General features: G+C 41.4%; 1 protein-coding gene across 2 annotated transcripts in view; it reads right to left on the bottom strand.

The window, feature by feature from the left end:
* Positions 1 to 9,700, bottom strand: part of LOC141764167 (adenylate cyclase 9) — a 40,658-nt gene extending 30,958 nt beyond the window's left edge. For both annotated transcript variants that reach the window (XM_074629155.1, XM_074629156.1), the window contains exon 1: positions 6,803 to 9,700. In XM_074629155.1, coding sequence (XP_074485256.1) covers positions 6,803 to 8,708 — 1,906 coding nt within the window. In that variant the 5' untranslated portion in view covers positions 8,709 to 9,700. The remainder of the gene's footprint in view (positions 1 to 6,802) is intronic.
* Between the last annotated feature and the right edge of the window lie 7,149 nt (positions 9,701 to 16,849).

Genomic DNA, 16,849 nt, shown 5'->3' with positions numbered 1-16,849 from the left:
CTTCCCTCTGATTTCACATGTTCAGCTCTGCTGTTACTGGACGGCATTTTTCTTTTCATTCTGTTATCATACACGACGACAGCCAGACGCAGACAGAGACACACCGACACGCTTGCGAGACCACCTAGTCAAGCGATTACAGTTGACCTTTGAACCTTGTAGTGGCAGCGTCGCTGAAAACCAATGAGGTAGCGAGTAGCGAGGCCGAAACAACACCATGTTGGGTTACAGGCCTCAGGGAAATCGTCTCCTCTCAACTTTATACAGAGCATAACGCACATATAACACAGACACACAGGGGAGGAGATATGAACTAGCATACAAAGAAACAGAGGACATACTGAAGGTGGTGTGTGTGACAGTGCAGGAGAAGGACATTGGGAAAAAGTAAAGGAAGAAGAAACACGAACAGGGAGTTTACTCTACAAAGACAACATAAAAAGGCCTGAATTAGTTTCAACCCTCTGTGTTCACCTCTCAGTGATAAATCTCTGTGTGTATACAGGTGCGTCTGTGTATCTAAGGCACAAAGACTTTGATCAGTCATTTTGGTTTATGTCCTGGGTGTCTTATCTTTATCATAAAACATGCACACACATACACACTTTGTTTGACCTGTCAATGCAGCACCGCTATCATCGAAAGGTGAGGAAGTTCTGAGGAGGAGAGACAATTATAATGCAGCAGAGAGAGCAAACTCACTGATGTCTGTCTCTGCTGTAACTCCTTCTTCCCGTGCTCTGTAATAAAATCAAAATCTACTGAAAACAGCTGAGAAACTTTGCTCATGGCTCTAGATCGTGCGGAATATGCCTTTTTAACAGCAGACATTTTGACTCGTCATAGTCGAAAAAGCACAAGCGTTACTATCAACGTTAACAATGTCTCTGTTCTATTCAAGTTTCAGTTATCTACATCTGTGGTTTTTCTACAGTGACATGTAAAATATCTTCTTTTTATATTGCCTTGTGTATCTTCATTGTGTAATTTCACACAAACTCATGAATGTATTTCCCCGGAATTTGGCACTAACTTCAGCCTTGGGTCAGTGAATTACTAATAGTGTATTATGGTGATCTAAATGTGGCATTTCCATGACTCCATCGGAGAAAACAAGATGAAAAGGGGGATTTTAACCAACCTCAAACTGCAGAGTAGGAATTTCAAATCAAGGGAACTATTGACGAGTCCATGACAAAGCATATGGCCTTTTATAATGGAAAGCACATTTTTCACAACAAAGTTATTCAACTAGAGCAACAGAAATGTTGCTGGAGGTGGTATGGACGTGAGATATTTCCCTATGAGACGGTTAAAATGTTACCAGAAAATAGTGGATAAAGCCCCAGAGTGTAAAATGGCAAAGCCCACGACCCACTGGGGCTGGCCTGCCTTTTGCTGCTGCATGTTTAGGTGACATGTTTGATTTAGCACAGACTAACTAGCTTCAGGGCACGGACTTCCCACTGCAAAACACTGCATCGGCAGAATGTGTCTGTTTGTACACATGGGTGTATATGTAGACAGACGCACAAAAAGAAAAAGACACATGTAAACACACTAATATGCTCACACACACACAGACAGTACCTCCAGACTCGCACTGACTGAAACTGACAATATGCCAGTGCCAACCTATGATACCATTAAAACAGTTCAAGGTCTGAACCTTGAGTCTGCAGATATATAACAACATGCTGTTATACTGCACTGTAACTAAAAATGTAGATGGTCTAATGCACATACACACACACACACACACACAAACGTGTCTGAAAACTCCACAACCTCATCTCCCCAAGCTACAACACTCAACAAGGGGAGCCTAAAAAGGCATTAACGCAGCAGATACAGGCAGGACATAAAGACCAGCTAAACAAAAACCCAGGGCAGAAAACTGCAGTCCTCACCACCTGCAGTGAAATACTAGTGCGACTGTGTGCTAGAAACAGAAAGGGACTCCGGCAGGAATGGATAGGAAAGCACGGAGGAGACACAAGCAGGGTTGACTGGGAGCAACCGATGACAAGAGCGAGAGTCAGGTAAAGCAGGAAAATGGAGGGTGTAAATATCATAGCATCTCACTGGGTATAAATGGGTGTAAGATGTGAAAAAAATGCACAATAAAACAAACTGAAAATTGAGAACAGCATTCTCATGAGACAAACATAGATCGACAGGGAAGAAATACTATGCATAGATGTGGGAGAAACGTACAAGTCCTAAGGGATTTGAATGAAAAGATCTCATAAGAACCCACCAACCCACTCACAAACGCACACATGAACACAGATTAAAGGAACAGAGAGGATGAAGGAAGTGTAGGCAAGTGTGTGACGATCACTGGGGTGGTCTAAGAGAGTGAATGTCCATTACTGAGTGACTGACAGGCAGACACAAACTGTTGAAATGCATGTATAACAGTTTCAAAGCCATCCAATGATCACCTAAGTCATCGTGTACTTAGTGACTTTTAACACCCCTTTAGGGATTTTCTTTTAAAGAGACAAAAGCAGCAACCCAATGGGGCATTGTTGAACCCAGTTTTGCCAACTTGTGTCAATAATAGGACTGTCAGTCGATTAAAATATTTAATCGCGATTAATCGCTAAATTTACCTTTTACTTTTGTATCTGTTCAAAATGTACCTTAAAGGGAGATTTGTGAAGTATTTAATACTCTTATCAACATGGGAGTGGGCAAATATGCTGCTTTATGCAAATGTATGTATATATTTATTATTGGAAAACAATTAACAACACAAAACAATGACAAATATTGTCCAGAAACCCTCACAGGTACTGCATTTAGCATAAAAATATGCTCAAATCATAACATGGCAAACTGCAGCCCAACAGGCAACAACAGCTGTCAGTGTGTCAGTGTGCTGACTTGACTATGACTTGCCCCAAACTGCATGTGATTATCATAAAGTGGGCATGTCTGTAAAGGGGAGACTCGTGGGTACCCATAGAACCCATTTTCATTCACATATCTTGAGGTCAGAAAATGGCCATGACAGTTTTCCTCTTTTTTTAGCGTGAGTTTGGAGCGTTATTTAGCCTCCTTTGCGACAAGCTAGTATGACATGGTTGGTACCAACGGATTCCTTAGGTTTTCTAGTTTCATATGATACCAATATCTTCACTAGCTTTGAAAGTGAGCCTGCTACAACCTCCAAAAGCTTGATTGCGTTAATGTGTTAAAGAAATTAGTGGCATTAAAACCAATTTGTTTAACGTTAACACCTTATTATCACGTTAACTTTGACAGCCCTAGTCAATAGATTTTGCTAACTTTTAAAACTGCATTAATGACTGTATTTTTTTATTTTCCTTTTTACATTTTATAGAAATTGCATTGTAATCTTTTAATTTTGTGAAGCAGCTTCACACTATTAAACTGCATATAAGACACAATGTAAAATATACACTGTATCTGTGTATTTTCAGAAGTTCGCACAGATCAAACTTTAACTAACCTAAACTTCTTATCTTCCTTTGAAGTACTGTGAAGCATAAAAATGTTTTTGCCTAGTATCCAAAATCCTCACTGCATACCTGCATAGTTAATGCATTTGTCAACAGAGGTATGACTCATCCCTGCATTTTTCATTAAATACATAAAGCAGATGTGTGAGATTTGGCGGTTAATAGTCTTGACAAAGTCTACGTTCCATGTACTGCACTGTGATGGGAGATTGTTTGCTACCACTTCATCCCTCACAATCGATTACATATATCACTTAGATTCAGTGCATTTCTGATACAACTACTGACAAACTACGGTGTCTTACCGACTTGTTGCATTCATGGTCAAACAGAGCTTGGTTTGCTTAGTTGTTGTTGTTTAAAGGAGAGTGGGGTGATGGGTATTTAGGGACTAACAGAGAGAGAACGGTTGAAAGCACGCTATCACTCGGCCCGCTGGGGGATCTATAGCAAAGCCTTGACTAAAGACAGACTGACAGCAATAAAGCAGTGTTACACAACAGACCACATGTACACGCCTGGGTGACAGGTGAGAGACTGAGGCAGTGAATGTGATAAGACAACGAGAGGATGAGGAAAAGCAGAGGGAGAGATGTGGAATGTGGAAGGAAAGGAGACAGAGAAAGAGGGGGAAGCAAAGGACAGAAGAGCTAACAGAGAGACGGGGAATTAAAGAAATACACCAAATCATTCAGTTCATCACTCGTGCTAATACTTCAGCATAAAAGATGCTAGAAAGGTACTGAAGGTGTCAGCCAAGGGAAAGAAACACGGTGATTTATGATGCCTAAATTTCGTCTTTTAACGTAGGAAAAGATGTCTTATAAAAGTCAAGGTATATTCTGGTTGTGACAAATCTCTGGCAAACAGCAAATTCAAGATGATCAAACTAACATCATAAACACTAGAGTTGTTCCGATACTGATACCCGTATCGGAAGTGCGTCCGATACTGCCCAAAATTCAGTGTCGGGTATCTGCGAGTCACGCAACGATAGCAAACAACAGTGTGGTGCTAGTGGAGAGTGTAACGGTAGCGGTAGTCAGAGCGAGGAAAATGTCAGCCATTGGCAATATTTCACAGTGGAAAATCCAAACTACAAACTGAATAATAAAAGAAAATCCAATTGCATTCATTCTCTGTATGTATTTGTTCATGTTTTACAAAGGGTTTAACCTGAACCAGGCCATACAACTAACAAACAGTAATCATGTCACAGCCATAAATGGTCAGTAGTAAACAGCTGTTACATAATAATAATAATATATTTTTTTATCATGCTGGTGTCGGATTGGGACTCAGTATCGGCTGATACAGTAAGTTCAGGTATCGGAATCGGGAAGGAAAAAACAGTCCTAATAAACACAGACAAAAACTGATCTATTCATTGATTTCAACTATTCTCCATAACTCCCTTCAACCAATTTCTCCAGTCTCTCTAGCTATCTTCCACACAAAGCACTAGTATGTGATTCTGACTATTTATTCCTACTTATTAAGTGATATGTTGATTTCTCTCTGTGTCCATCCCCCCCCCAAAAAAAACTGTGTCAAACCCGCTTTCTCACTGCCAGAGAAGCAAACTGTTAAGGTCATCTCTTTCTCTGAGCAGGAAACTGTGGATCTCTCTGTTTCAGCAGGAAACTAGATGCCATTCTCCCCTTTTCACTCCCTCAACAAAAGCTGCATGTCAATATCTCACTCTGTCACTGTTCGCCAGTCTGGAAATAGAGAGTGATGGCACCGTTTAGAGCCAAGTGTGAATACACTCTGACACAAGGCCTGACAATAGAACAGACAGTCTCTGTTCGCGAGAGACCTAAGATTAGACGGCCCACGAGGAATCCCCTGCTGGAGAGATTAGTTCCATTGATGCCGCTCTCCACAGAGTATTGAGATGTGTGTGTGTGTGTGTGTATGTGTGTGGACTCAATAAGAGCAGTGGATGTTGAACAAGTTGCAGACAGCCAAGACAAATTTATTTCCATATCTTTTACCCTCTGTCTGGGGTCTGTCTAGTCACTATTCTCATCCTACAAGCAGTGGGCACAGTATGATAAACACCGGTTTAATCCACTGAAATCCAGTACAATATCTGCCTCAGGACAGTAAAGCCGGTCAGCCCTCCCTCCTATTATCAACTGCAACCTCCAGCTAAAACATTCTGGCCTACCACAACAGCAAGCCACACACACACAGTCAGAGATGTGAACCAAACCTTGCACAGCTCAGCTCGGTTTAGACATTTTGAATTGGACTAAAACAGATTTTTGTATGGATGATCAAAACTGTGTTTAATCCAAGAGAAATCCTAATCCGCGTAGCAAAATTGATCTTGTTTGACTTCATCTGAATGATCAAAATATAACAGCAACAACACGTGAGAGCCATCTCTGCTGTGTATGCCAAAGGTATACTCTTCCTGCCATCCCTGTGCCACATTAATAGTGTTACTATGCGAGTTGTTAACATTTGTCTGTAGCAAGGATTTCAAATCCATTTGGTGTATTTGCAGATTAAAGGATCTAATCTCAATGACACAAGCCTCTGTCATTCAAATACAGAGCTCCAAATATAAATCTGTAGAGTGCTGCTCCAAAATTCATACAACGCCACTGATAGCAGGAGGCAGTTAAGGTCATTATAGAGATGTGAATAACAGGTCTCTTGAGCAACAAAATGGCATTAAAGTTATATACTGGTTGAATTTCTGAAAACAATTGCCATTTGGTATTAACTGCTACTGAATGTTGAACGGCATCCAATTGATATAAACCACAACATGTCTCTCTTCCTGGTGCTTTAATCTCTTAATCTTGTAGCCCGATCTCCTGCTTCTGTTGGTACACCGTTTCAACAGGACTAACTGGTCAGATAACATACTTTAGTGCCGTCGAGGCACCCAGTGACCCCACTCAAGCCTGATGACCAAATGCTAAGGTGCACATGTTCAGACAATGTAGGTTTTCAACCTTTACCCTTTACCCTATATTTGTGACTATATTCAAATGCAATGTCCTCCTCATCTTCTTCTTCTTCATTATTATTATTATTATGATATATTTTTAGCTTTTGCTGCGCCGGTCAGTTTTTTATCACAAGTTCAATGGACTTTTAAGATACATTCATAGGCGTCTTTAAATTGTGTTATTTAGTTTTTTTGTGTAATAACCATTAATCAGTAGAACCTGTGTTCAACACCAGTGATTTTCTCTTTGTCTTGAATTTCAATAGCTAAATATTTAACTTCTGCACACTGATGTTCAGTTGTAGAGAACTCATGAGGAAGTTAGAGGAGAACAGCCACTTACCCTTCAGCTTCTCCACCACACTCTGCCCGGCTCTCTCCGCCACCTGCCCGTCCTCCCTCTGGTAATGGTCATCCAGGAATCGGGCAGTAGCTTCAGACAGGTGGACCTTGCCCGCCACGCCCAGCTGCTCCATCAAGTTAGCCAGATTGACATCGTTTGACCACACATCAAACTTGAAGCGCTTCATTCCCAGGATCCCACAGAGGACGGTGCCCGTGTGGACGCCGACGCGCATGTTCACGGTCTCGCACGTCTCCTGGCAGAACTGCTCGATGGCCTGGATCATGCCCAAGCCCATCTCTACACAGCAGTAGGCGTGGTCCGGCCTGGGCTCCGGGCAGCCAGCTACGCAGTAGTAGCAATCTCCCAGAGTGCTGATCTTCTCACAACAGGTTAGTTCACATAGCCGGTCGAAACGTCCAAAGAGATCATTGAGGAGGCCCACCAAGGCCGGTGCTGACTTATTGGCGGACATTCTAGTGAAACCCACAATGTCCGCAAAGAGGATGCTGACAGGCTCCATGCGTTTCATGTTGAAAGGCCGGAAGATTATCTGTCCACGGGGGATGGAGGTCTTCTTGCGTTTGTGATTGTTGTACGGGTAATTCTTGGCGCTTGTGGCACTTTGGGCTTGTGAAGCTCCGCCGCTTCCTCCACCGCCCACTGAGACGGCTGAGGCAGAGCAGGCACCGGAGGAATAACGCTTGCCAGAGTTCTCACCGCCGCCCTCATCGTCGCCTTGTTTCATCAGCTCGTCTGCAACTCGCCGCGGCATGACAGAGTGGATCATGCGCTCCTTCAAGGCCTTCTCCACCTCCAAGTCTTTGCCATGCATGATAGCCTGGCCCACTTTGAGGAAGGTGCTGCGGGAACGCACCTCCGACATGATGAACAGGTGGATGCCAATGACGTGGGCGCACAGGTGGAGCAGAGCTTTGGCTGGGCCCAGCCAGCGGAGGGTGTCTCCTCCCCAATCAGGACCTGAATCCACTCGCCCTGTCCCCCATCCAGTGGTTTCATAACTCCTTTGAAGCAACGGCAGCCATTCTAATGCCTCAAACAATATAGAATACAGGAGCCCCAGCATCACGGACGCATACAGGCGGACGTGGAGGACGCTGTATAACAACAACAGAACCTCCATGCACAGGGAAAAGGTGCCCACAGGAGAGATGCAGGGGGTCGGAGGTGGTGCTACTTTGTCTGGCGAGCGATACGAGGCATTCCCACCGCCGGCCCACTCCAGATCGGTGAAGCCAGCAGTCTGTATCTGTGGAGCCAAGGTGATGGCGAAGGTGACCGCGATCAGGAGCAAGGAGGTTTGGTTGTACAGCCATGTGTATGGCTGGGTTAAGGTGAACAAAAAGAGGAGCACTAGGAGGACAAAAAAGGAGGCCGTGGGTGCCAGGAAGGTCACAGGGTCGCAGCGGTCACTGTTGACCCCAAAGTACACCCCCCAGAGTACAGCCGCCACCGCCAGGTAGAACAGGACATAACGGAAGCGCCGCTGCGTCTGAGGAAAGCACCTCTCTTGGCAGGCGTCTTCCAGGATGGGGGAGTCGAACTTAGGGTCCCAGCACTGAGCAGCAGAGCGCTCGAACAGCGGGGGCGCCTTCCTGTGCACCCTGGAAGTGGAGGTCCCACCGTGAGGTCTGGAGTCTGCCGAGCTGCAGCTCGAGGAGATGCTGTATTTGTGGAGGTTAGGGTTCATTTTACTACTCACAGCCCCATAGCCTCCAAGTCCTCCTCCACCGCTGCTGGCAGCCCTCAGTGGCTCATGTTGACGCACGTGTGGCGCGCTGCTGCTGTTGTTAATCCGCACGGTCACAGCTCCATCACCGCTGGAGTCGCAGCTCACTTCCGTGCCATGCATGAGGAGCTGCCGGTGATGTTGCAGAGTGGCCATATTGACTGGTTGTGACGAGGGAAGCGAGGATGGGGTGTTAAATATGAATAATCTCCTCTGATATTAGACACAATGCGTGGGTACCGCGTGTGCACATGTGGAGAGAGAGAGTGACTGACAGGCAGACAGACAGAGAGAGAGAGCAAAGGTGTTTGTTGGAATAATCACAGTGCATGGATGGTGAGCACTGCACAGACGTGTTTGCTACGCACACAGCAGCCTGCACACTCACTCACTCACACAAGACCAGTTTCTGGAGCAGTCTCATGATCCGACCCAGGGTTTTTGCGTCAGTATACTCACATTACATGTCTCCTTTTTTCTCCAAAGAGGCTCTTTCTCTCCAGCTGCGGTAAAAAAACACTGTCATCACTCTTCTTTCTGCCTCCTGAATTGAACATCCTTCTCGGAAAAAGGACTACGTTAGTGATGCAACGGGTTTTGTTTTTTTTGGGATGCCTTCATCAAGTCGCTCCTGACGTTTACATGACTGGAAATGACCTCCTCTGTGTTATTATGTGTGCGCAATATTTTTCGATCCTGCTGACATTACAGTAAGTCAGACAGCGTCAGGAAGAATTCCCAGATGTGTCTTCATTTCGAAATAACGTTGTTTGCATGGAGAAAAAAAGAACAAGTCTTCATAGCATGATGAGCAGATGCAGATATTACCGGCTGTCAACAGTTGGCGTTGTGCACAGCAAGTGGCTGCAAAAGTTACACTGTCTCCCTCTTTATCTCTGCAACAAATGGTCCATTTACACTTGCAGAGCCCTCTTAGAAACACACAACAAAGATCTTGTCGTTATGAACAGCTAGTAGTGCTGAAATAAAAATGTGTGGACAGTATGTATTTCCCACCATAAAGCAGCAAAACTGTCAGAGAAATATATATATATATTTTTTAAAAAGAACAGTTCTCACTTAAAAGACTCTTTTCTGTCACATAAAGTAGTTTACTGTAGCCTATATGTGAATGTTTTATGTAAAAAAAAAAATGCCTTAATGTTTAAAATGTGAGCAAATTCCGTTAATTAAAAAAAAGATCTGTAATTAAGGTGTTTTTTACCTTCCACTATACATCCCTTCTCATGCATGGCTCAGTGTGTCTAAGGATTTCTTATTCCCACACATCCTCCTCCTTCCATCTTTATTCCAGCGGGCCCATGAATAAATAGTCCAGACTGAGTTATTTGGGAGTCCTGTCCAAGTCCAGTCCAAAGATCCAGATCATAAGAGGCCTGACAGGGCAGGCCTATTCCCACAGATCCAGCCTCGTCCTTTCCTGAACTCCCTCTCCGGATCTCCACCGTTTATTCCCTCCTCTGTCTTCCAAACAGGGTGGTCGTAGGGGAGGAGGTTTGAGCTATTCAAAGACGCGTAATCCAAAAAAAGGAGCGCAAAAAAAATACCAGATTGGTGTTATAGGTTTGCCTCTGCTGGGAGTGTCTGCAACTTGTTGCGCGCAGTTGGCAAAATCTCTCCAGCTCTGAGGAGCAGCCTCGGTCTGAGCAGGCTGAGTCTATAAATAGTGATGATCAAAACTCTTGCAATAACAAACACCAGGAACAGTTGAATGCTTTTACATCAACCTGGAATAACACAAGCGCGTAATACTAAACAAAAGTAGTAGGCTACTTTAAAAATCACGTCGCAAAACGTCAGCGATATAGGCCCCCCTTCTCGTTTCCAAAAAGCTTCCCAAACTTTTTTTTTTTCCCCATGCAGGCCGTATTTCCTGCGTTTGGAGAGAGGAGACCCAGTTAGTTAGGAGTCTCTGGTTATTTGGAGCTGAGGCTGGATTTCCTCCTCCTCCAGAGCAAAGAAGTAGAAAATCACCCAGAGCAATGAAGGAAACCTCTTGGCTGCTATCTCCTCGGTGGGATTATCACAAAAAAAAAAAACAATTCCTTTAGGTGTGGATAGTTTTCGCTGGCATGCATGTGTCCAACAAACACAACACTGCTCTGCTCTCTCTGCTCTCTGCTGTGGTGCGTCCTCTTCCGTCCGCTGCTGGTTGCCTCCCTTTCTCTCTCTGCTGGAGTTGGGGGGCTAAATAAAAACAGACCTCCAGCGGGAGTTTAGCGGGCTGTTTTTCCGTCTTTATCCGGGTGATCGTAGTAGTAAAACCTCCTCTACTCCTCCTGGAGCTGCCACCATCTCCGCTCTTCTGAGACTGGGTCTGAAATCCTCCCCCAGCTGTTGTGTTGGTGCGGGTTGGTGGGACTCAGCCTGTCAAGCAAAACCACCACGGTTTATAAAAAAACACACGGTTTCCGGTCTTGTGTCTTCTCAAGACGGACACTAAGAAAAGTTAGTTAGTTAGTTTGTTTGTTTATTAAGATCCCTTTATTAGCTTTTTGCATAGCAGCAGCTTTTCTTCCTGGGGTCCACATAGTTTACATGGTGACAATACAAAAATACATATTCACACTACTCATCATACACTAACATAACACTAAATAAAACAATAACAACTGACAGTTAAAATAACAAAAACAAAAACAAAATAGAAAGAATGAATCTGAATCTATCATGATCTAACAGATAAATATCATCATTTAACATGGAATCCCCATAATACCCTTACACACCAAAGAACACTTATTAATTACTAAAGTTTCTTCTTAAGTAATGCTCTTTTAGAGTTTGGGTTTTTTTGCGTGTTTTTTAAAAAAAATATTTTTACATTGGCTTGTACAGGACAGTGGTCCCTGAAAAAAAGCTACACAAGACAGTAAATATTAAAGAGGAGATAAACTTAAAGCAGCACAAATGATTCAATCATGCCAGCTTAACATAGTTAGATAACGGTAGCTAATGACTGCTATGTATTTAACAAACTAATAACTAAGTGAAGCACAAATAGTTTGACGCCTTTAATGTGAAGGCAGACGGAGACCTCCGGTCTCCATCGCTGGGTGTCTGTCTGACTTGACTGTTGGTGCTGGGTGGATGTCCAGAGTGGAGCGTTCAGGTCACATGTGAATAACTTGACATAACAGTCTCACCACTGATGCTTTCTGTCACATATATATACATATATATACATATATATTATAACTCCTTCACACTCAACAAACAAATTCTTTTAATGTCTGTGATACGGTTTTATGTAACTTTTACCATTCTTTTATTGAAAGCCTTTTAATCTTTTCTTTTACCTGCTGGTTTAACTGGTTTTCTGTGAAGGACAAGAACAGTCTAAATAGTATAGTCAAAGTGTGCTCCAAGATTTGAGTTCAGCAGAAGGACTTGGGCACAATTTGGGAGAAACAGGTGGCTGAGAAAGCAAAAGAAATTTATCAGCCAACCAGATCACATTCTTTCGGCTGAATTCTCTCTGATCCTTTCAGGCCGATGTTATAATGTGCCCTTAAGGAGAACAAATCATTACTCCAAATCCTTTATCCCTTCTGCTGTTAAGCTGTTGAACACAGACCATACCCATTTAAATTACTGTTATTTATGGTTCTTATTGTAACGTGTGCCTCCAACTGCCCCATGCCTTTCATATGTTTCCTTTGACTTACTGTAACTAATTGTTAGTTGTCTGTTGTATGGATGGATGTATGGACTGGGAATGCTACAAATGAATTGCCCACTTGAGGATAAATAAAGTTGTCTGAACTGAACTGAACTGAACTGAACAAGCACTACTAAATCAACCAATTATGCTTATAAACATTATTAATTACAGAAATACAGGTTCTTTTCAAGGTATTAGTTCATAGATCCCAGTCTTTCCTATTTACTATAATTCAGCATGACACATAGACACTGATGCATTGGAAGGGAGGGAGTTAATTAATAAACTTTTTTTTTATGTTTTATGTTTTTTATTTTTTCCCACTCACAATGTTGTTTGGTATCAATTGCCCAGAAGCCTTTATAGATATTTAAATCAATATCCTCCTCACAAACACTAACCATACACTTCCACGCAACACACATCCACACATACTTGTCTTTTTTTGTATATATTTACTGTATTTTAATTGTTATTATATATATCTTGATTTAATTGTTTGTTATCACTATTATTTAGTCATATTATGTATTTATATTAATCTTGTCTTTGGGTGGAGGCTTCAGATACGCCCAGTGTTTTTTTTTGCCTCTTTCTGCACTGTATATTATTTTTATTTTTTTTGTTATGTTGTGTAGTCTGAAATTGTGAAAAATAAATAAACAAATAATCAAATAAACAAACTAATTAACTCATTTAGTATAGTTACTAGTTTTCCATACTTTTAAACAGTGTGTTGACCTGTTAGTTTAATATAACTGCCTCGAATAAATATGTTTGGCCTAAAGCAGTGAAGTAGGGCATATGACATCACATTATAGTATTAATATGTATCCTTTTGAGACAATAATATTGTAAAACTTGACTTGAATTACTCAAAAAAAAGCTCATTGTTATAGCAAATTATAATTATGTTGTTACCTATATGTTTCGTAGGCCTACTGAAGCATAAAAAAAAACTCAATAGCCTGCAGCTGAGGTGAATTTTGTGTGGGTCTTATTTTGTTTTATGTGGGTCATTTGAGATGTGATCTGGATCTTTCCTGATCCGTATCTGTAAAATGTAGTTCAGTCTGACATGTAGGAAAAATATAAAGTCTAATACATTAGGCATACTTTTTATTTGTATATATGATATTTCAGAAATTGAGGCCCATCAGCTGCTATATACAATACTGACTTAACTCAACTGTACACTAATTTGTGCACTAATTCAACTGTGCAATACTGTCATTAATACTGCATTTATACTTTACATTTCAAGAAATATTCTTACAAGTTAACATGTTACATACTCCTGTATTTCTATTTTTTTTACATTTCTATATATTTATAAAAGAGCAACTGAAACGCCCCAATTGAGTATTTCTGATTCTGATTTTTTTTTAAACTATTTTCTACTTTTTAATCTTTTATATTAGTTTCATTATAGTATTATTATTCACTTTACAAAGATGCATTCCTATTTGTAGCGCCTTTCATATTTTCTGGGGGGTGTTTCTCATTGTATCTCACAGGGTAATAGTTTTTGTGGCGGCCCAAAATTACACAGACATTTCCAAGAAATAGATAACAGAATATAGAAAATGAAAGGAACTTGTCAGGTTAGCAAAAGTTTAATTTCCAAGGCCAAGTGTATTGAAGAAGGAAATACCATGAGGAGGAAAGGAGAATGGTTTACTGTGGCCTATTATTAAAGAATAACAGTTATTCAGGGCAAATCGTGCAGAGGAAACACAAAAGTATTGTTATTTATGTCGAAGGCACGTTGGCTATCAAATATCCAGAGTGCTATGTGCTTCATCAGCATGAATGGACGCTATACTGGCGTTTCTATCACACTGAACTTTCAGCCGGAGATAGTGAAGTGATGAGATTGTGAACAGCAGGTGAATAGGCCTCTATGTGGGTGGCATGTGTGCGTGTGCATGTGCTTATGTTCGAGAGCTTACAAGGGGCCTGTTTGAAGAGTTGATAAAGCTGCACTGATAAGTCTGTGTTAACACTGTGACTTTAAACCTGGGATCACTGCCTGTCAGCTCAGCAAACACAGTTAATACACACAATATGAGCTCCGTATTTACATGTAGAGCATTTATTACATATGCACAGGTGTGTTTATGTCATCCCGGTGAGGTTGATGTGATATTTTATTGGCTGCTGTGGGTAAATGAACTCCTCTCCTCAGAGCTCAGGGTCAGCTGCAGGACAGCTGCAGATTTTCTTCCAAGAGAGAAGCACCAGTGAGGAGGAGACAAGCTGCCAAAGAATATGGTGACAAATAGGCTTAACTCCGCTCATATTAAATGATGAGGGGTTTTTGAATGTGTTCTACTTCTGAAAAGCACCATGGGCAGAAACCTTTCAACAGCAATGGGACGGGTTTCCATGACATTTTGTACAGACACTCGTGGTGCCCAGAGGATGATCCCGAATGACCTTTTAAACCCCTGACTTCTGCTCCAGCGCCACCACGAGGTTCACATATGTGGTTTAGATGTGTGAGATATTTCTCCAATACTTTGTTTTTACAACCAATTACCTGCAAAACTAATGAGATTCCCATCAGCTTCAGCTGCACTAAGTGTTTAGTCCCTCTACTTAGCAAATATTAGCTGACATGCGAAATTAACGCAATAAACATTATAGTTTCTTAAAGGAGCAGTGTGTAGGATTTAGTGGCATCTAGTGGTGAGGTTACAGATTGCAACCAACTGAATAATACCCCTCCGCTCACCCCTTCCTTTCCAAGTGTGTCGGAGAACTTGCTAAGAAGTGAAAGTCAATTGTTCGTTCCATTGCAACATCGGCACCCATCAGCAAAGCTATATGCTTACGCCATTTTGGACTGAAAGCGACTACCCATGGTTGTATTATAAGATAATAACGTTGATTTACCTCAAAGTATCCTGTGATTTACAGAAGTCCCTTTATACATCCCTGGCCACAGACTCACTGGCGTTTTCAGTCCAAAATGGAGGCAAAGCTACGGCAGCGCCATTTAGCCGCTGTTGTCAAAAAAGCAAAAGAGTTTCGTCTTTTTGCTTCTATACTCTTTGGAGCTATGGTGGCCTTCAGGTAACGTAAACATGTGAAAGGTTCTCGCTAGAGCCAGTGTTTGGTTTGTCCGTTCTGGGCTACTATAGCAACATGGCAGAGCAGATCTTAGCATTTAGTGCGAAACACCCTGAGCACAACCTCACACAGGCCCCTAGAATGGATGGAGACTTGTCTTGTTGTACGTTGTCTGGTGTAGCCCCTGGTGGCATGACTCTATACATGACTTTGATACGGTTTATTTCATTTTATTATATCAAACTAATAATGATAATTTAAAATCAATCCATTAGTTGAATCTAGTATCAGTAAAACAATTACAGACTGTCCTGCATGCCTTCACATCTACAGGCAACCTCCATATTGTGGCCTCCATCCATCCACCCATTATCTACATCAGGGCTTCCAAAGTAAGGTTCGATTTGGCCTGCCAGATGTTTCTAGTGATTTTTATTTTTTATTTTGTTTAATTAAAAGACCCACAAGACTACCAGCAATCACGACCGACTTTACTGTCTCTCAGAGACTGTAGCAGGTTGCTTTAGAGCATATCATATATCTTATGAAACCAGAAATATGCTATAGCTTGTCGGGAAGGAGGTCAAAAGGAGGTTGAAAAATACATTATGGTGTGGAAAAATTGTCATGGCCATTTTCAAAGGGGTCCCTTGACCTCTGATCTCAAGATATGTGAATGAAAATAGGTTCTATGGGTACCCACGAGTCTCCCCTTTACAGACATGCCCACTTTATGATAATCACATGCAGTTTGGGACAAAAACATTTTTTAATAGAGTATAAATGTGTTATTTTTGTCTATTTTAAAATGGTGTATTTGGATATTTCTGCATGCTGGGGTCCCTAATGAGCCCAATTTTATTCAGCAGGTGGGTTTTAAGGGGTTAACTATGTAAAAGCTAAAAGAATATTCAATATAGGGAACTTGCATCCTAGTCCCATTTTGCATCTTAACAATACAGATGTTTTAGCACCCCTGATCTAAGACCCATTAAGGGGAAATTAATGAATGGAAAGAGACAGGATGTCAGAATATTTCTGAATATTTCTGACATTATTTATGTTAAAATATTTATGTCACTGTACATTCAGGGAAGGAGAGACTTCAAGATATTTTTAGAGGAATTTCTTATATGTAGCTGTTCCATTTATGAATGAATTCATAATGTAGCTTATCTATGGATCATTTTGTTTAAGCAAAGTTAGTTAGAATTACTGTTGAAAAAAAAAATGAATTGAGCGCAGTTAAAAGAAGTTGGTCAGAGACACAAATGCAATAACACATAACACACATATGCAAAGAAAAAGACGTCATCACCACTGGGACTGATATTTTTGTTAACAATAACACTATCTATCATGGTGTTGTGCCATATCTAATTTATTATATATAAACTATTATATATATACATTTATAATAAAGTGCTGCATGTAAATACAGCTTTAGACAGTTTATTTACATTTTTAATGTCATTTGTTTCCACAGTCGTACAGAATGCCCTGGACTGTTTTATCATGTACTAAAAGGGTAATTTTA

Source organism: Sebastes fasciatus, chromosome 3 (assembly GCF_043250625.1).
Source record: "Sebastes fasciatus isolate fSebFas1 chromosome 3, fSebFas1.pri, whole genome shotgun sequence".
NCBI lineage: Eukaryota > Metazoa > Chordata > Actinopteri > Perciformes > Sebastidae > Sebastes > Sebastes fasciatus.
The sequence above is the reverse complement of the archived record's forward strand: the minus strand, read 5'-3'. Positions and strand labels throughout refer to the sequence as shown.